The following is a 21,759-nucleotide window of genomic DNA, read 5'->3' on the forward strand; positions in this document are numbered from 1 at the left end:
TTACTTTCCATTAACCTCTCTGTAGAACTTCTCTAAGAGAACTGCTGTGTATATTTCACTGAACTTTGCAGTTGCAACGATTGCCTCGTCCCAAATGGTTTCATCTGTGGTGATAACTTTGTCCTTTTGGGAAGCAGCTGTCTTTGCAAGCTCATTTAATGCGTAGCCCATCTTTTCGCCATCAAATAATCCGTAGTAATTGTTGGCTGTTAGTGCATGATATTTTGAATCTGTAGTTGGCATTACACCATTTGCATATGTCTCAAAAATCTTGTGATAGTTTGTTTCCTTTGGGTCAACTGGATATTGAATTCCAGCAGCATGTGGTGGTGTGCCGATATCTTCAACGTAATGACATGCACGTCCAATTTCAAGAAATGCATTCTCAACATCACCATCTCTGTATGCAGCTAAAGCTTTGTCATAGTGCTTTTCTAAAAGAGTTCTTGCAGATTCATCTGATGCATGTCTTTCTCCATTTGGATAATATTGTCCTACATTAACTTTTCCATCATAAACATAGTAGTGTGTTCCTGCAGCTGCCTCAACTTTATCAGGATCATATGAACCTTGATATACTTTGCTCCAAGCATCAACATGATAAAAAGTATATACGTCTGGCTTATCTTTCTTAAGAATCGCCAGCGTATGGCTGGCAATAGATTTATGTGATTTAGAACCCCATGAAAGCGCAAATGCAACAAAAAGGGAAAACATTTGAAATGATGTAAATTTGCGAATTTTGGAGAACGATTTTGAACCGTTAACCTCAAAATTTCATCTTAATTCAATTTCAACGGTTAAATTTCAACGCTCATAAACCATTGAAACATTGATGGAGAAAAAAATGTTTTTGGTAGAAATAAGAATGTTGGTATTATACACATTTTTAAGGTTTGCTTGATAAAAAAATTGTTAGCATAAGCATTTTTACAAATATATTTGATTAAATTTTTGTATGCATACAATGTATGTTCCAAATATTTTTTTTCCTCGTTCGTTTAAACATACTACAGTGATGTTTATTCAAGTTAATTTTCCTGTGAGTTAAATCTTGGATCTTTTTCATTTAACATATGATTTTTAAATGTTTTTCTAACAATTTGTTCATTATTTGATTCAGTATCTGTTGACGTATTTTTTGATTTTGAAATTATTTTCTTGTTTCTTTTGATTAAAAAGTGGATAACTCCAACAATTATCAGAATCATTGCAACTGCACAACATATAAGGCCAATTAGAAGAGATTTCGAAATATTTCTTTTATTTATTGTTTCTTGATTATTTATTATTGTGAAAAAGAAATTGGAATAATATTCATAATAAGTTGCATAAAAAACATTTTGATATTCATAATAAGCAAAATTAAGAATAGAATAAGTCAGTGATGAGCCAATATAAGAAATGACAAATGAATTTGCATTGATTGAAATTCGAGAAATCGTAATCGTAACAGACAAAGTATTTGTTAAAATAAACGAATGTGTTAAATTCGAGTTTAATGAAATTATATCCAAAAAAGTATTTGAATTTATGTATGTATTTGATTTAGTATATGTATTTGATTGAGAAAAAGAATTACTTTTTGCAAATGTATTGCTTTGAGTAAATGAATTGGATCTAGTAAATGTGTTGCTTTGAGTGAATGAAGAAATTTCTTGTCAATAGCAACAACGTGAACATAATTTTGATTTTGTATTTGATCAAATGTGATTGGAATTGTTGTTCCATTTATTTTATTCGCTAGTTCACTGATTATAACACTTTCATTTGGTGTTATTGTATAATTAAAATGATCTATTCTTGTAGTAACTGTAACTTCAACTTCATTAGACTCATCATAAATATTATCATTTGATTTATTAATTGCCTGAACTTTGTATTTATATTCTGAACCAAAATCTTCTGCTTTTATTCGAACATTATAATTGATAGAGTCAAATGTAATTTCTGTAATATTAGGCGGCAAAAAATCTTGTGCTGAATAATCAATCATATAATTATTTTGAGTTTTAAATCATGAATTAAATTCGCTAAAATTTTCCTTTCATCATAAGTTGATTCACACCCACTATGACCTGCTTGTATAACAGCCGTATTTTTATATTTTACAAGATAAAAATTATGTTGTAAACCATATTCATATTTCTGAACACCTGAGCCATGAAATGACATCCAAACATCGCCTATAGTTGCATAATAAAATGTATCTGTGCTTGGAACATGCAAATTTGTTCCAATATCACCAATCTTATATGGATGATTTGGTAATAAAGCTTTTCGTTGTATGGATATATTTTCAGAAGAAATATACAAATAATTAGGTTAAACTATAGTACCATTAGTAAGCATATAATCATTATCAATAAATTATGCATATATTCCAAATAAATCTCTAATGGCAAGTAAACTTGTCGCAGTATAAGTTTCATTGTCTTCTGGTTCTCGACCTGAGTCATTAAAAATGTATGTAAGGCAATCATGCCCAGGCATCAATCAAATTTGATTCTTGTGAGTTTATACTATGAACAAAATCTATATATATATAAATATTAATACACATTCCCTTTTATTAAATTCTTTCAATTTGATATCAATTTGTTTCATAAAATTAATGTATTAATAATTTATATAAATTAAAATCTTTCATTTATGAAATAACTGATGAAAGTATTAAATGATTGAGAATTAAGTTTGAACAAGATGATATATCTTTGTTATTTAATAAAATTACCTAAACTTATTGTCAATGCTTCCTTCTTTTATCATATTGTTAAATTTAAAACATTAACCAAAATATTTAGTTAAATGGGAGTAAGTAACTAAATTTTATCATAGAGTTTTACATATACTATATAGAAAGAGTAAAACGGGATCTCAATTTTCGGTTTGCAGCAAACCTAAAGATATAGCTTGCTCTGAAAAATTTGTGTATATTTGATCGGTAGCCTTATTTTTATCAAAGAAAGAATTTTTTATATAATGAGTCTCGAATCAAAAATTTAAATAAATCTCATAGTCTAGCTTGTTTTATGCATGATGGATTGATTGGGAGAAGATCTGGTCCCAAATGAAACACAAAAAACAGTGGGGATATCGTATTTGAGCACTTTTACCCGGCCTTTGATTTAAATGTCTGAATTGGAAACAACCAACCTCATCAAGAAGATTATTTTTGATTTGTGCAGTGAAAATATTTCCGATAGTGCAAAGTTAATACAAGAAAGATTTGATTATGAATTTCCTTACACTTTTAACTTAATTATTGCTCAAATGATATTCTTGTCATTTATAACAAAAAGGAATTGCAAAGTTGAATTGTACTTAGATTTCTTAAAGGAAATAGAAGTTTTTGAAGAAACAAAAAAAATTAATTACAAAATATTTGACATATTCACATTTTATCTTCTAAGGAAGTTTTGTTCAGAATCAAATTATCTCATTGCGATGTTGATTGAATTAGGTATATTTAATCATCAAAAATTTGAAGTTCATGAAACCTTATATTTTATGCAATATATAACAAATATGTCATTAGAAAAAATTAATAAAATAGATTATCGCAATAAATTTGTGAAATATATCAAGGAGAATTATAAAGAACTTTCAAAGAATGATTTTGCACTTCATAAGAAACTAATTAAAGAAGGTTTTGTGCCATTAAGCTTTTCCATGACTATTATTCATAAAAACACTTTTGTACCAACAACTAAATATATCAATCTGGTACTTTGGTGCACTTGAAATCAAATGAAATTGTTACATAAAATTGACTTTATCAAATATGTTAACAAAGAAATTTTGGATTTTTTGATAATCTGAATCTGAGTATAAATTTGAAAAAAATGTAATTTAGAATTATCAAGTACTTAGCCTACAAGAAATGTTCAATTTATATTAACTTACTACAATTCTTTCCATTAACATTGTTTAGACAAGATTAAGAAAATTTTGGGTCAAAAGTAAATAAATATGTTCCCACACAAAGCACAGGCATATGACTATGTTCACACTTTTGAATATTTAATCAATATAAAATTAGGTATCTAAACAGTACTCAAAGAAATATTTTTGTAAATATATTGTAAATAATATGCTTCTTTAAACTTTCTTGTCCTTTCTCATTTTTCGAAATAATTATTTTTAATTCTAAATTGCAAATTAATCACAACCATTGGGAATTCTTTTGTTATTTTATAAAATAACGGAAATCATTCAGAATTGAAGGATTTACGATTGCTATTTCTTTTATTCTTGATAAAGTATACAATATTTTTCACTTTTCAGATATGCGTTATAACAGATCATAAGAAATTCAAAATTCAATGCGGAAAACAGTTCAATCATTGAAAAAGTGGTTCTGATTTCATATCAAATTATATTTAATGTTTTTCTTGTTCATCTTTTGTTTTAGCAATTGCAAAGAACATATTTTATGGGTTTCAAATGATGGGAATGATACTTATGATGGAAGTTATGAATATCCTTTAAATTCTTCTAATTTTGCAAATATCCGATCAAAAATAAGCCAAACATCAGATGATGTTGATGAAGCTTCCATCATATTCAAGGAGGGTACTTACTTTTCAGATGGTTTTGCTATCATGGGATGGGATTATCCGAAATCAAGAGTTCGTCGACTCAATATAAAAGGAGAAGATGGCAAGAAAGTTATCATTCATGGTGGAGAAAAAATTGTAAATTGGACTAAGAGCACTATTTATAAAAACCTTTGGACCACTTTTTATCCGAAACAATTTGATCAATTATTTGTCAATGAAGAAAGAGCGATGCCATCCCGAGCACCAGACAAATGGAGCTATTCTAGATTATTAGGGTATGAAGTTTTTGAAGATCCTGAAGATCCAAATTATTATCTTCGATATTTCATTGTTCAACAAGATTGTACTGATTTACTTCAAATCCTTACTACCGAGGAGCTCCAAAATGTAACATTAGTTGTACATCATGCATGGTATTGTGATCGCATATCAATTTTAAGAATTGACGTTGAAAATCACATGATAATTTCCAGAGCTCTTAAGTCCGAAGAAATACCTTCTAATCAGTTTGGGTGTATTGGTGTTGATAATTATTATTATTTAGAAGGTTCACATCTCTTTTTAACAGAACCAGGTGATTTTTATCATCACCCCAATGGCACCTTATATTATTATCCACGTTCTAATCAAGACATGAATCATGCCGAATGTTATATTCCAATTACCAACACATTATTTGACTTCAATGCAGTACCAAATTTAACGATATCAAACCTCAATTTATATTATAGTAATTTACATGCATTTGGTGGAATGAATTTTGAGAATCTAAAAATCACAAATTGCACATTTCAACATTGTTATAGTGGTTTTTATTATCAAATGTCGAATGATTCTATTGTTGAAAATTGTCTTATTCAAGATACAAGTCGAGATGGATGTGGCTTTGGTGGCGCGAGGAATTGCGGCGTTAATAATTGCATCATACGAAAAATTGGCCAATATTCACCACATGGGTTTGGAATTAACTTTTGGTCTGATTGTAACAACACATATATTACTAACTGTGATATTTCTGATGGTTTTTCATCGCTAATATTTTTCGGTAATTCTGTTGAATATAATCTTACATTGACGCATAATGTATTAATCGAAAATAACCATTTACATCATTCAGGTTATGGTATTACTGATGATATAGCAGCAGTGTTTTATGGGCGTCATCCAAAAGGTGTAACATTTAATCATAACTTGATACATGATTTTTATACTGATAATTATTGTGGTAATGGACTTTATCCTGATACAGGTTCAAGTGGAAGTATTTCAACTAATAATTTAATATATAATTTATCTCATTCCGCATTTAATTTGAATTATGGAATTAGACATTCAATATATAATAATATTTTTGCGTTTTGTAGAACCGGCGTTTCTTATGGTTCTTCGTTAGATAATGAACAAACATTTGACATAAAACGAAACATATTTTTCTTGGATAGAGTTCAATCATATCCAATAGAAGGTCCATTTTTAAATGAGAATTCTGTTAATCAATTAGATTATAACTTATATTGGAATTATTATAATTATGATTTAACTTGGATTGGAAAGAATTTCTCCGAATGGAAACTTTTAAGTTATGATACAAACTCTTTCATTTTAGATCCATTATTTAATGATCCTTATAATGGTGACTTTAATTTTAAGTCATTAGAAAACATCCAAAAAATTGGCTTCCAACCATTTAATTATAGTTTCGGTGTTATAACTAATGAATTTAAAGAGATAGTAAAGAATTATAATTATCATGATCCAATCGAAAGTCTTCAAAGGCCTCCATTAATAGGTGAAGAATCATTTGAACGTACGACGGAATCTGCTTTTTATAAACGAATTGATAAACCTTCGGAAGCAGAAATCACGAATGAGAGATCATATAGTGGAGAACATTCTCTTAAATTAACGAATAATGATGATACATGTAGAACAATACAATTTGTTCCAAGATTTATTAATGGAACTGCAACGTTTTCATTTATGTTATATATTATTGATAACGCTGATATTATTTATGAGCTTTTAGGATTGGGGCCTTGGATATTTATTAATAATGGACATTTTTTGGTCAATGGTAATGTTGTCGCAAATTATACCGCTAATGAATGGGTGAAAATAGAATTCGAAGTTAATATTAATCCGGAGAAATTCACCGAATTTTATATTTTGAGAATTAATGATATGGAAACTATTGTTAATAATACAAATGAAGAATTCGTTTCACTTGATTATATTAAATTAAGTTCATGTAAAAAAGGAGTAATTTATATGGATGATGTAAAATCATATATAGATACTCCAAATATTCCTTTCTTCAAGAATCAAATAGTAGAAACATATGATAATGATGATGGTGGATTAAGTGGTGGTATAATCGCTGCTATTGTAATTGTTGTTTGCATAGTCGTAATTATAGTTGTAATGGTTTCAATATACTTAAAGAAAAGGAATGATGAATAAAATAATTTTCGGGTAATTTTTGTGCATAAAAATCAATGGTTTACACACAAATGGACGCTGGTACAATAAATCAATTCAACTGTTATCTTCTGAAATTTTTTTGACTAAGGTCTGTTCGTTCTGAAATTAAACGGAAACGACGAAAAAGTGGTTGCTTTTTCAATAATGGCTTTCAATTGCTAAGAAAATTTGATAAGAAATCGGTTTTACAGTTGCTGTGTTAATCACTTAACACAAGACAATTTCATCCGTAAAACAAAATAAATAAGAAAATTAAATTGAAATATACATTGTTGGAGAAAAACGTATATATTTGTAAGTATAATATATTATAAATAAAAAAATAATTTTAACTCTGAATTCAATAATTTTTCTAAAATTTATATAAGCTATATGAACATTTTCTAGAATAAAATATTTTAATCAAAAATATAAATCACAATATTAAATATAATTCCAAAAAGGAACATTAGATAAAAAATATTGTCATTGGCAAAGTTCTCATTAAAATTTACATGATTTGTTTAAAGATTCCAATTTTACTTGATAAGTTATTAATTACGGCAAATAAAAATATGAAAAAGTGATTGTTGTATATGGAAATAATCATTATTTTTGCAGAATTACTTGTCAAAAACTGACACGGCAAAGAAATAAAATCAAAAATGTATAAGCCACATAATATTATTTTAATAAATAGTATTCCCAATATTATTAAAAACATAAAATATGTTTATTTTTTTCTTTAAATATTTCTAGGTATCATATTTAGATAATTATCAGAAATGCATAATAAAATATTTGTATATAAAACTCTATTCAAAGTGAATAATATACACAATAATTACAATTCATAAATAAAGATAAAGTCTCTTATTCGGAATTTTTTAGCGGAAAAACTTAATTTATTAGATTTATACCGGGACAGCGGATATATTCAATTAATTAAATTGTCAAACCTAATTTTTGAATAGGGAAAAACGTTAAATAATGAAAAATTTGGCTCATTTCAAATGAAAACCAAGAAATCAGAATCAACGCAATTCAACAATTCTACCTCTGTAACACAAGAAGTTAAGTCCCCTGATAAGAAGAGTAAAAAAAATAAGAAAGGAAAAAAAGTTTCTGATATTACCGAAGAATCACAAACACTCTCTGTTGAGTTAGTTGAAATAGATTTCCCTAAAATTCAAGATGATGAAGAGCTTGATGCCGCTAACAGCAAAATTCAAAAATGGATTCAAAATAATAAGGAAACTTTCTCGGAATATCCATGGATGGCCAAAATAAAACCATCTCAAACCATTGACAATCCTTACAAATGTGAAATTTCTATTGAAGGAACTTGTCCAGCAATTCAACTTCAATCTGAGAAATGCCAAACTTTTGAAATTCCCAATTGTACAATATCAAGTCGACCACCCTCAACCATTCCAGAACGTAATCTTATATTTCTTAGTGAATCCGATGCCAAATCCGCAAAAGTTGTTCTTGATAAAGATCTCAAATCTAATATCATTGAAAGTTATTTTCTTGAACATCCTGATGTGCCAGCCCAAAACGAGCTTGTTTTATTACAAGCGCCACCAATTCCAACGACACAATTTATCACACTATCATTATCAAATCTTCAATCAGCATTTCCTATTATTGCGCCGATGCAAATAGTTGCACGTCTCATGTCAGAGAAGAGCTTTATATCAGAAGAATGGTCATTTTATCCTACAGCTAATATTGAAATTTATCAAAAGCATTTCGACATTGCCATTAATCTAAATCATAAAGCTGCCTTTGAACTTCCTGACATGACTGCACAAAATTATTTTGTTATTCTTATTTCTAATATCTTAATTGTTGGTGGATCTGTTGATCTTAATGAGTATTATGCCACTGGTAAAAGTGGACAAGTTATGAAGAATTTATCCAAAACATGGCCACGTAACCATGAAATTTTCACACCATTTGCATTTGCGTTTTTAGATTTGAAGGATATGTTATCTAATTCACGTATCCAAATCAAAAATATATATCCATTAGATTCTATTCCGACAGGATCACATTTAAAGTCATTAATTGAGTCAGCAAAGAACAAGAAAATCAAGCCGAAATATAAGTTTAGTTTTGATTTCGAAATTACAATGGAATCAGTATCATATGTTGAAGAGTTAACAAACAAAGACTTTTATGCAGTTCGACTTATAAAGAATATACCACAACAACTGAACGCTAATTTACATCTAAGTCATAAAGTACAAATTACAATTGAAACTGCAACATTTAAATTACCAAATGGTATTAAAGGACGGAATATATTTGGTATAGTTACATTACGAAATAGTTGTGATTCACAACCATTAGAATTACATCATAGTAAAATGCAATCGAAACGAAGTTTTGGAGGTTCTACGAAATGTTATTATCATAAAGAAAAAGGAGTTTTTGATGAAACATTTGTATTTGATTTACCATATCCAGTCGGAGAAAACATTTGTATATGTATCGAATTTTATCATTTAATAGCTCAAGAAACAAAAGAAAAAACAGATCGACGTTTTATAGGTTCTACATATTTTAATTTAATGGAAAATAATAATTTAGTTTTGGATGGAATTCATCAACAAAATATTTATTATCAACGTTTAGGGAAATATAAAATTACAAATAAAGATAAGAAAATTGATACTAATAATTGTGCTACAATTGATCTTAAGTTTGATACATCATTATTTTATTCCGATTCAGCACTTAGAGATTTCATTGATTCACGAGCAATTAATAATATTGCAAATATATCAAAAGAAAATATTATAACGAAATTTTATTTAATTTTAGATTTGTTAACACAAATGTTATTAACTAATCCTAAGGAAGCCATTTTAGGATTAATTACATTTGTAGAAAGATCAACTTCTTATATGCGGAATAATACATTAAAATATTTAAATATTTATGCAACGAATTTATCAATGCGTAAAATTAATAATGATTATCATTTTAATTTAATGTTTGGTTGGGCAGAATATATGGATAAAAATATAACAGGAGGAGAACGGAAAGACAAAGATTTAATTGAATTCTTTTTCATTATTATCTTAAAATCATTAAATATTACTTGTGATGTTTCAATAGGTAATATTTTTAGTAAGTTTTCAATGTCATTTAGTAATTCCACTATTAAAGAAACAGATCCATTTGATTCATTAACGAAATATGCGAATTTCTTAAATGTATTTTTTAATAGTGGCTTTTATGAAGAAACTATTTATGCAATAAGTTATCAAGTCGAAATAATGTTAGCTAATTCATCTGGATTTTTAGAACATTTCTTAAAAGAAGTATTAAAGCCGAAATTGTTTTATTGTTCAATCATGGAAATCCAATCAATGCATGACTTAATATTAAAATTAGTCATTTTAGGTAAAGATGAATTCCCTTCAATATATAAATTATTATTAGATTTAATATCTTTATATCCAAAAAAAATTCGTCATGATATAGGTATGGCTATGCATGAATATATTTCTGAATTAAGTCCATTACAAAAGATCGATATAACAAATGAATTTGTATCCGAACAAATATTTTTCATATTCTTGATTGAAAACCTTGAATATAATAAAAAGACAAGTAATTGGTGGATAAATTCAAATAAAGAAAATGTTACACAATCATTAATATCGATATCACGTAATATTCGTATTCCACGAGTTAGTAATGCTCCAATATCAGAAATTAATCGATTAAAAGAAATGTTTTTCTCTGCAGAATTATCGATATTAAACTTCATTAAATTTGCGAGTAAAGATAAAGAATCAATGAAATATATTACAACATTATTATTTCGATTCTTTTTCCAATATCAAATTCTTGAAGTTACTATTTATCATTGTTATTTAAAAGAATTAATTGATATTGGATTAAAAGATATAATATATTTCCTTAAAAATATTGAACCTGCGCCTACAACATTATTTAAATGTTTATTAAAACAAACAACTCAATCATCATTAATATCCGAATTCTTTTATAAATTAATAAATCGTAATGAAAATTTAGTACGTCCTTCATTATATAGATCAATATCTAATTTAAAGAAAGAAGAATTAGAATTAATTAAATTAGTTAAACCTGAAAAAGAACCAGAAAATAAAATGTTTACACAATTTATTAATGATATTAATTCATTAATTGAAATCGAATCTGTTTTAATTAAATATGACTTAGATATTAATACATATAATTTATTAATACTTAAGAAAGTTGAAATTTTAAGAGTTTCACCTGATTCTACTAATGACATATTAAATAAATTTGCAAATTATCAACGCGATAAAGGTTATTTAGCAGAATCAGTACAAGTCCGTATATTACAAGTAGCCATAATGTTAGAGTTATTAACATTATTAAAGAAAATCCCACAACTTTATAATACATTACATTCGTCGAAAGTTTTAGAAGGGATTTGTACATTTTCTAATTTCGCTTATATTAAATATGATAAAATCGAACCATTAAATGGTTTTTGTGATAATCCAAACTTTAATATTAAAGCATTAAATTTATTAGTATATGATATCATAAAGAAATCATTAACCACAAAACAATATGAAGTTTCATTATTATTATTAAATATTGCTTGGCCTCTATATGAATCTACACGTGCATATTTAACATTATCGAAGATATTTAAATATTTGAACATATTCGAAAAAGCTATTATTGATGTATCACAAAAATCTGAACGAATCTTTGGACATTATTTTAAAGTTTCTTATTTCGGTGAATGTTTTGGTGATATATATAATGATAAAACATTTGTTTATCATGAGAAATCATTAATTCATTTATATGAATTTTCGGATGAATTAATCCAAACACAACAAAAACGTTGTCCCAATAATAAAATAGAATTAATTAAAGAAAAAGGTGAAATCGACAAAAGTAAACTTGAAAAAGATAAAGGTTATATCCAAATCACATTCATTGAGCCATATTTTAGTCGGAAAGAACTTAACGAAAGAAATTGCGAATTTTATAAATATAATTTCGTGAAACGATTTTCATTCGAAGCGCCGTTCTTAAAAGACTCGAATAAAGCTCAAGGTAATGTCGATGAACAATGGATTAGAAGAACTATAGTCAACGTGAAATATGCAATGCCATTCATCACAAAGATACAAGAAGTGATATCACAAGATGAAAATGAGTTTCCGCCAATTCGTGTGTCGTATCGACAATTAAAGGAGAAATTGATCTCGTTGGAGAATGCAGTGCAAAGTAAGGATTGCCAAGCAATACAGAGACTGTTACATGGTACATTGTTGGCACAAGTGAACGAAGGACCACTAAAGATAGCGGAGGTCTTCTTGAACAAAATGGAGAAAAATAATAAATATCAGGAAAAGCTAAAGAAGATGTTCACGGATACAATAAATGGTCTGAAGAAGGCTTTGGATATACACGGAAAATGGGTGGACGAGAGTCAGCCAGAGTTTAAGCCGCTGCAAAACCAATTGGAACACGAGTTTAAGGAGTTTGTCGATAAATTAACAAATTACATTTCACGTAAATAAAAAAAAACTTTATATGAAATGTGAAAAAGAGAAATTTTTTTATTATTTTTATTAAGTTTTGTCGCGTACAAATAAATATACATCCAAACATTGGTGTGGAATCATCGAATGATTGTAAATGTAATCAAACATTCTGATTTCACTTGTCGCACGTCCTTTTTCGTCTTGATTTTTCCTTCATGTTTTCCTTTGCATTTTTTAATGATAGTGAAATTCATTTTTATGATTTTAGAATATATGTGAAATTTTCGTTAAAGCTTTAACGATGATAAATTATTTATCATGTATTAGAGGATAAATCATTTTTGTTTACAAGTTAGAATATCTTTTCCTATATAAGAACCGAAAATATTTTGCCGTTTCAAATTAAAATATTTGGCATGTTCCTTCCAATTGCACCTTTAACGATAAGTAATACAGATATCCCTAAAGTACTTTTTTTGCTGTTTGAAATAATTTAAATATTTTCCAAAAGTTTTATTTAAATATAAAATTATTAAAAATCACATATAAAGCAAATTAAAATTTTTAGCATTAACATCAATATCTTCTTGTTCGAGAAGCAATTTAAAAATTTCTTTATACCCTTTTTCTATTGCAATTATAAGTGCTGGGTTAAATTTCTTAGAAAATTTCCATTAATTATTTTGGAATTTGAAATTATAAAAATAAATTATATATATATATATATATCGATATCTTTAGCATTTATGGCAATTCCCTTTTGTTTAAGAAGTATCGGAAAATGAACTTATTAAGTTAAACATTACAATGAATTTATCGTTTAAAGATTCAATAATTAAATTATCGTTTTCGTCTGAAAAGTTGTCACATTTACAAGAATTTTATCATAGAATGAACATTGAAAATTGTATTGAAAACGATAATATAGTTGTGTATGATTTGATCGGCGACGGTTTTGGTCAGCCTTTTAGCTATCAATGTCACCAGGAGTTGGAATGAAAACAGGAGGCCGTGGATCATGGCGTCGTAAGACAAAGAAGACACAAAAGAACGGCAACCAAAATGGCCTTAAGGTTTGGCTCGCAGCTCAACGTCTTGGATGCCGTGAATTTGGTGAATTAGATTCAGCTTCAATCATTCTACAAGGAAGTGAAGAAGCTCTCTCATTCCAAAAACCCGAACTTGCTTTCAACATGCATGCCAACACTTATGCAATCATGGGTAAGGTTGAAAAGAAGCCAATCGTTGAAGTTTTAACTGATCTCATTTCTGGTATGGATCTTTCTAACATCAAGAGACCTGAACAACAAGATAACAATGATCTTGGAGATGTTCCAGCAGATATTGACTTCTCTAAAACTGAAGAAGAAAAGCCAGCTGAAGAAACAAAACCAGAAACCGAAGAATCAAAGCCAGCAGCTGAATAAATAAGAGATTATTAAGACAAATTTATATATCATCATTTTTCAAATCATCATAAAGACCCTCGTCCACAACAACGGGCTCCTTCCTCCTTAAGCTAATAAATGTGTAAACCCATGACGAAAGAAGGAAAACTGGAGCAACTGAACCCAAAATTGGTATCCACCAATTTCGCATATATTTCATTTCTGATGCCGCAACTACATAACTATTAGGATAGCCTGAAAAGGGGTTTTGATAAGTTGCATTTGTTTTTCCTTCCGAGAAGAGATTTATATTTATATTTCCATATTTACCATCTGTTGAAGTTGTAAGTCTAAACAAGAGCGGTGTGGTGATTGCTTGCCCAAGGCTTCCGATTTTTCCATCGCTAGTAAAAGTATCAAAAGCATTTTCGTTGATTCTTTGTTTGTATATTGTCAATTTTGTATTTCCTTGAAGATTATTGGAAGTAACATTATATCTACGCTCTGAATCATCTGTGGCATAGAAAGCACAAATATCTTGGTTATTTGCATTACCAGCCAAATATAAATTTGTCGAATAAACATCAACAATCACTCTAACTTCTGTGGAACAAAAAGCACGAGGTATAGTTACAGTGGAAAACTTGATGGTAGAATTTTGACTGAAATTCACTATAATTTTTCCGCACTATAAGAAGTATATAGGCTTATTGATGTCGTCAACGTCAATAGACGATGCACCAATTGGCATTTCAACCCGAACTTTAGTAGATGTGTTATCAACTTGTGTAATGGCAATAAGAGTATTTTCATTTGTTGTATAAAAACTAACTTCAGAAGGAGCATTCTTTTCTTGGTATGTAATTGTATTAATACCGCTTTGAAAAGCTATCATATTATCACAAGATACTAATACTGTATGTAATAACAGAAGCATTTCCAAAAAGTGCTGGTTTGGGGTGGGATTTCAATTGTTTACACAAGATCCGTTCTTGAAAGCGCATAACAATTTTTCGTAAAATAAAGATATACAAATTAAAAGTTATCATCAAATTAGAGCTATTTAATGATAGCTACCAAATTTTTATGAATATCCTCTTTTGAAGTAAGTTAAATTGCATGTGAAAAATCATTTTTAAAGCATAAGTTATAGAACTAATAACAATAAAATGAAATCCGATTTTCCATTTCTTAAAGAACAGCAAATTTAAAATTAAATTGGAAATATACTACAGCTGTAAATAAACGTTTATCATTATTATCATTACAAACTAAACAAAGAACGGCATAAACATCGAACAGAATCCGGCGAACGTATAACATCATAAAAAAAATTCGCATATTGTCAGCATACTCGTTACTTTTATGAACATTAGTGTCTACACATCCATTTCATTAAAGAAAAACAAGCAGTAGCAATATACTTTAAACAAAACCATATCCATGCAATAATTCATATGTAGCTAAACTTTGATCTAATCACACTCACAAACACTTCAGTTTTTGAGTATAAATACGATGATTTTTCATTCATTCGGTTCTATCGTTGGGAACCACATCAAAGCAAAAAGAGCAGACATGTGATGTAAAACTGATGAATTCCATTTTATTCAGGTACACAATCGGATTGCTCTTCGTTTGGCACGTATCCCTTCTGACATTGGCGGCACTTGTAGTCGCCCTTCTTTGAGTATGTGCCTTCTGGGCACTTGTAGCAAAGGTTTGCTGAGGTAGCTCCTTCAGATATACCGTAAGTACCAGCAGGGCAATCAATGCACTTTTCCATACCTTCTTTATCAGCGTATTTTCCTTGTGAACACTTATAGCATTTCGTAGACATCGAATAAGAGCTGTAATAACCCTTTGGACATTTCATGCATTCTTCGCAATGTGAAGAAGGACAATATGTTCCTGGTGGACATGAGCGGCATTTAGTTGATCCTTCTTCATCTGCGTATTCGCCGCTTTCGCACCAACGACAGTATCCATGTTCATTTGGATTATATTCTCCTTTTGGACATTTGGTACAATTCGTTGAGCCTTTATATTGCGCTGTATAGCCTGGCGGACATGCAAAGCATCTGTTATTTCCTTCTGTGTCTGTGTAATAGCCAGTTGGACAATCTTCGCAATATGTACGTGATGAATCACTATAAGTGCCTGCTGGACATTTGGTGCAATGATCATTCTTTCGGAAATATGAATACGTGCCTTCGGGACATCGTGTACAATATGCAGCTCCTTCACGTGCTGAATATGTGCCATCTGGACATGTATAACATTGGAGTCCATCATCACTATAGTAGCCTTTTGGACACTTGGTACACTTGGTGGAGCCTTCTTCAGTGGCTACTGACCCAGCTGGACATGGTTTACAATCTGACCCATATTCATCATTATAATACCCGACTTTGCATTTCTTACAAAGTGAACCCCTGGAACTACTTGTGCCTGGTGGACATTCAAAGCATCGTGAGGAACTATAATTTGATGAATATCTTGCTGGACAATCTTTGCATTCGAGAAGACCTGGTTCATCAGAATATGTGCCACGAGGACATCCGACACAGGAATGATCATATGATGATAAATATGTGCCAATGGGACATTGTGAACATTCTGTTGTTCCTAAGCTTTTAGCAGATCCATCACCACAGACTTTACACTCAGTAGCTCCTTCAACGTCGCTGTAATAACCAATTTCACATGGAAGACAGGCTGTTCCTTTGGAATTGGCATGTGTTCCTTTTGGACAAATATAGCAATAATCAAATGATGGAGTAATTGTGATGTTTGAAATATGGCCAGAGGGACATTTGGTGCAAGAGGTTGCTCCTTCTTGTTCATTAAAATAACCAGAATCACAACGAAGGCAAAATGGTAGACCTGGTGGACTATATGTACCTCTAGGGCATGTGTAACAATCACGTGCCCCTTCTTGTGATGAAGTACCTGGTGGACATTCTTTGCAAGATGATAAACCTTTTTCATCACTATATGTACCAACTTCGCATTTAACACATGATCCTGAGCTGCTAGTATATGTTCCTACTGGACATAAAGAAAAATTGTTTCGAATGAATAAAGAAAAGAAGATTAAAAGCATTTGTCAAACTGACACTTGATGAGCACTTTTTATTCAAAATTTCCTATAAACTATTCAATTCATGATCGTAAAAATTTACCACAAAATAACCATTTATATTTGAATAGTTTATTATATTCACTTTCAAAACACTGTAAACGTTTTCCATCATGGCACTTTTCGTTTTGGTATAATGCCAAATATTTTTGTGTACTTTTAGAAATGTCAAAAGCAATAACAGAACAGAATCAAAGATGCCAATAGACTTACGTGCACTTGAAGAAGCTGGAAAAAGTGTTGAAGAAGCTAAAGCAAATTTACAGACCCTTTTGGAGCAATGTGCTCAGTTATTTGTTCAACAAAAAGAAAATGAAATTGTTCTTGAAGAATTTGAATTTTTGAATGAAACAGATGTCATCATGAAGAAAGTGGGGCCAACACTTGTTACACAAGAATTATCTGAAGCCAAACAAAATGTTCAACAACGTCTTGAGTATATAAAAGGACAAATTAAATCAATTGAAGCAAAAATAGAAGAAGGCCAAAAAAAACTTCAAGAATGTCAGCAAAAACTTAACCAAATGCAAAGTGCTATTCAATAAAATTATTTGAATATTTCATCGAAAATATCCTTTTTCTCCTTTAGGGTGGCTTTAAAAATTGTCATCGTGGTAAATACTTGATTATGATATTTATGCTTAAATTGAAATCATTCGGATATTCACTTTTAAGTTCTTTATTAAGTAAATGTAATTGCATCATTTTTTATTTGTAAATGCTTGATTCACATAAAAATCAGTATAAGGTGTGAAATAATTAGAATAAATTGTAGACGTGTATCATAAGATATAATTGATGTTGAGATAAATGTAAATGTTTAATTAATTTCTCTAAAAATAAATGAATTTGTATATGAAGTGTAAATGCTTAATGATTGTGTAAATGATAAATCATATGAATGTGATAAAGATATGTCAGATGAAATTGTATTTGATTGTGTAAATGTATTTGTTTCAGTTGATGTGAAAGTTTGTGCTGGCATTGTATTGCATCCAGTAATTGTTTCTTTGATATATTTAAATCTCCAAAAGTTTCGTTTTGAATTTTTTTTTGAACAATAACATATTTTGCTAGAACACCATGAAAACAATTAACCCCAAAAGTTGAATAAGTTTTACCATAAAAATAAATACATTTTAGTGAAGTGCAACCATCAAATGCACAATCTTCAATATTTTTCACATTTCTCCAATGGCAAGAAGAAAAAGATTTTGGTTGGATATCTGTCACAGAATTTGGTATTATTAAACTTGTAAAGATCAATTGAATGCAGAACTTTATATTATATTTATACTTCTTCCAAATGAAATTAATATTAGATTAGGGCACAATTTAAATGCATTTCCTTCAATCGATGTAACTGAATCTGGAATTTTTAATGTTTTATTTGTGTTTCCGCCTGGATAACTAATGAGATTTGCAATTTTTTTTATCAAATAAATTGCCATCATGATAAGAATTAAGATTGTTCTTGGAAGCTTTTTAATAATGAAGTCTTTCACAACGAAGAAATGGATTTATTGATATTGAAGAAACTGTACTTGGAATTGTAACAGTTTTAAGAATTTTACAATTGTAAAATATAAAAGATCCAATTGTCTGAACACCTTCATCAAAAAATACAGCTTATATATGCAGACACATCAAAATCCAATTGCTGTAAGAGAACATTTAAATTTTTTTAATGCAATACTATATCCACAAATGCATATTATCCAACATCTTTTATCCCTTCCCTAAATGAAACATTTTTCAGTAAAATACAAGATTCAAATGCATTTTCTCCAATAGAAGTTACTGCCTTTTTAATTACCAAAGTAAGCAATAATAATAAATTTATTATTAAAGTTTGAAAAACATAATAGGAAGAAACAAGTTGTTGATATGTTTAATACTATATCAATAACATCACAAGAAAATAAGCCAAGTGTAAAGAATTTATCATCACAAATATACACTTAAGTAATATATTATTATAAGTAATTCACAATTTTGATAAAAAAAAAAATATAATCAAAAATTAAAATCAAGAATTGACTCTTTATTGAGTGGTTTGAAATTACCTAATTTAGAAAATCAATAAAGACGTCAAGAAAAGTAGGATTGACCCAGATATTAATGACTTTAATTTTATGCCATTGGATGGAGTTGAAGCACTGGTAGGTGGTGTATGTGTTGCAGATGTTTTAGATGTGGTAGATGTTATAGATGCGGTAGATGTTGCAGATGTTGCAGATGTTGGAGATGTTGTAGGAGTAACAGGAGTTGTAGGTGTTACTGAAATATTAAATAAGGAACTTGTCTTGAATAAAGGTCTCAAACCTACAGTGTCATTTTTGAAAATAATGAATTTTTGATTTTCTGGTGTAGCATATAATGTAACATTAACTGTACCATTTGTTACATTTGTTAAATTTGTCCAATTACCTTGAGTTTCAATAATAAGCTTTGCATCTCTTTCTCTCGTATTATTAGCATAAAAGAAAGTGTTGAAATAATCTTCAAATTTATAATTTGCTAACATATAAAAAGTTTCATCGAAATATATTGAAAATGGACCAAGTTGTGTAACATTATCTTCAATTTTCAAAACAATAGAAGTGTTTTCAAATACATAAGGAGATATTATAATATTAACACCTGTGGGTAATTGTACACCGTCAACTATAGTCTTATTTTGTCCAAAAATAATGGTATTATTTTGTGGCTTGTAAAATTTATTTGTTGCTGTAAAATTAGTATTATTTAATATTTCCATACTTGCTGAAATAAGATTATTTGCTGTAAATTTTCCTGATGCTTCTTTTTGAATTTCAATTGTGTTATATGTGACATTTCCCTGGAATGTCGGCTTGACATCTTTTTGGAAGCTAAGAATAGGAATTGCCTTTGAAAGATTAGTTGTGTTAGATTTAATACTTAAATTAAAGCCAGATGATAATTGATCATTAAATTGATATATTTGATTTGAACAATTTGTTAAATCAAGATCAAAAGTCGATAAATTGGATTGGACGAAAATATAATTATATTCACCAGCAAGTTGAGATATGGAAACATTAGGTCCAGCAGGAAATTCATTCTTATAATTAGATGTAGCATTAGCTTTTGCCCAAGTAAGATATTGACGAAGACGATTATCGATTGTGCCATTTTTATATTTTTCAATTTGTTGAATGTAAAGATAATCATTATTTATGTATCCATCAGGCATTCGAGAAGCATTATATCCTGGCAATATATAAGCTTTTGAAATGCTATAAATTGTTTCTACCAAAAGAAAGAACATACCAAATAAGTGAAATGAATCAAACTCAAAATGTGTCTCCATTCAAAATCCTGTTGGGACAAACATTTTCAAACCAAAGCCTCAAAAGTGTTCCAACTAAATAAAGATTGAATACTTTCCAACATTTTCAGAATGGAGAAATGCCAAAAAGGACAGGTAGATGGAACTCCAAAATTTTATTCAATTGTAAATAAACTTACATTATAAATAGTTAATGTTAGCGTGTTTTCAATGAAATTTTATAGTGAATGAAAAAAATTATGATTGAAATACATGCCAAAGAGTTCTTCTTGATCATTGAGAAATAGTGAAACATACAATATGATTTCTAAGCAGTTAAAATTTTTTTGGCTGAAAGTTATGCAAAATAAACAAATCTTTTATCAAAGAAAACATCTTTATATATAAAGATTAATATAGGGAATTAAATAATTGATTTAAGAATGAATTTCATATTTGGGTCATATAAACCATGCGAATAACATATGTTTTTAATAAAATGAAAAACTTCAGTGTAATGTTGCATGTCTTTATATATATATATATAAAATTCTCTAATGATCAAACCCAAAAAATGGATTTTAAAAGGTCTTTTGCTGAGTGTTTTTAGCAATTTTTATAACTCACATATGAACAGGTTCTATATATAAAAATAAAAAAGCATTTATTTGGCTTTTGTTATCCATTAAAAAGAGTAAAAATAGTGAAAAAATGAGCATGAATTTTAATTAAAAATTTCCATTATAAGAAGTATTATACTAACCAGACAAAAAACCGAAGCAATAGCAAATATTATTCCAGTAATAAAAATAACATTACCATTTTCAAAATATTTTATACAAACTTCTTCTGGGCATCTTTTTTGAGGGCAACAATTTGTAATCAACTCTAAAGTTTTCCTAATTACTTCATGCCGAGTGTTTGTAAAGATTTCTTTAATTGTCTTAATTGTTTGATTATTAAAACCAAGTAAAATTATAGGAATAGAAGTTATAAAGAAAAACAATAAAATAAATAATACCAAAATAAATATATTTCCATTGTCGACACTTAAGAAAATAGAAACAGTGACTGAGACAAATATAAGAAATAGGATAACTGATATTGTAATTAGAACAGAGAATAGAATTTTTGACTTATTTTGGTAACCATTGTGAACAATAACAAAGATAATAAATAAGAGGAACACAAGAATAATCCAAAAAAATTGTGCAACCAATAAATAGAGCGTCTTCTTGAAACATGATCTAATACTTATCATGTTATAATTTATGAATAGCTTTGACTGCATTTATTTTTTTTTTTTTTTTGAATTTGCAATTCAAACCCAATTTTTTTTATTTGTTATTGACTTTTTTGCTCAAAATTCAGAATATAT

At 28.8% G+C, this 21,759-nt stretch overlaps 6 protein-coding genes across 6 annotated transcripts; 3 read left to right on the top strand and 3 right to left on the bottom strand.

Annotated features, from left to right (window-relative positions):
• Positions 1–717, bottom strand: GO595_006908 (phospholipase; the record flags this gene model as incomplete). Its single annotated transcript, XM_067920313.1, has 1 exon — positions 1–717. The coding sequence occupies one exon, from the start codon at positions 715–717 to the stop codon at positions 1–3; it is 717 nt and encodes a 238-aa protein (XP_067772950.1).
• A 7,318-nt stretch (positions 718–8,035) lies between these two features.
• Positions 8,036–10,091, top strand: GO595_006909 (uncharacterized protein; the record flags this gene model as incomplete). The annotated part of the gene is made up of 2 exons (XM_067920314.1): positions 8,036–9,169; positions 10,068–10,091. The coding sequence occupies 2 exons, from the start codon at positions 8,036–8,038 to the stop codon at positions 10,089–10,091; spliced, it is 1,158 nt and encodes a 385-aa protein (XP_067772951.1).
• Positions 10,092–13,536: 3,445 nt separating this feature from the next.
• Positions 13,537–13,986, top strand: GO595_006910 (putative basic transcription factor 3b; the record flags this gene model as incomplete). The annotated part of the gene is made up of 1 exon (XM_067920315.1): positions 13,537–13,986. The coding sequence occupies one exon, from the start codon at positions 13,537–13,539 to the stop codon at positions 13,984–13,986; it is 450 nt and encodes a 149-aa protein (XP_067772952.1).
• Positions 13,987–15,553: 1,567 nt separating this feature from the next.
• GO595_006911 (protein kinase, putative (ISS)) lies at positions 15,554–17,053 on the bottom strand (the record flags this gene model as incomplete). Its single annotated transcript, XM_067920317.1, has 1 exon — positions 15,554–17,053. The coding sequence occupies one exon, from the start codon at positions 17,051–17,053 to the stop codon at positions 15,554–15,556; it is 1,500 nt and encodes a 499-aa protein (XP_067772953.1).
• Positions 17,054–17,286: 233 nt separating this feature from the next.
• On the top strand, positions 17,287–17,634 carry GO595_006912 (Prefoldin subunit 6; the record flags this gene model as incomplete). Its single annotated transcript, XM_067920318.1, has 1 exon — positions 17,287–17,634. The coding sequence occupies one exon, from the start codon at positions 17,287–17,289 to the stop codon at positions 17,632–17,634; it is 348 nt and encodes a 115-aa protein (XP_067772954.1).
• Positions 17,635–19,160: 1,526 nt separating this feature from the next.
• Positions 19,161–20,381, bottom strand: GO595_006913 (uncharacterized protein; the record flags this gene model as incomplete). Its single annotated transcript, XM_067920319.1, has 1 exon — positions 19,161–20,381. The coding sequence occupies one exon, from the start codon at positions 20,379–20,381 to the stop codon at positions 19,161–19,163; it is 1,221 nt and encodes a 406-aa protein (XP_067772955.1).
• Positions 20,382–21,759: the final 1,378 nt, after the last annotated feature.

This window comes from Histomonas meleagridis, assembly GCF_020186115.1.
Source record: "Histomonas meleagridis strain 2922-C6/04-10x chromosome Unknown contig_5, whole genome shotgun sequence".
Lineage (NCBI taxonomy): Eukaryota > Parabasalia > Tritrichomonadida > Dientamoebidae > Histomonas > Histomonas meleagridis.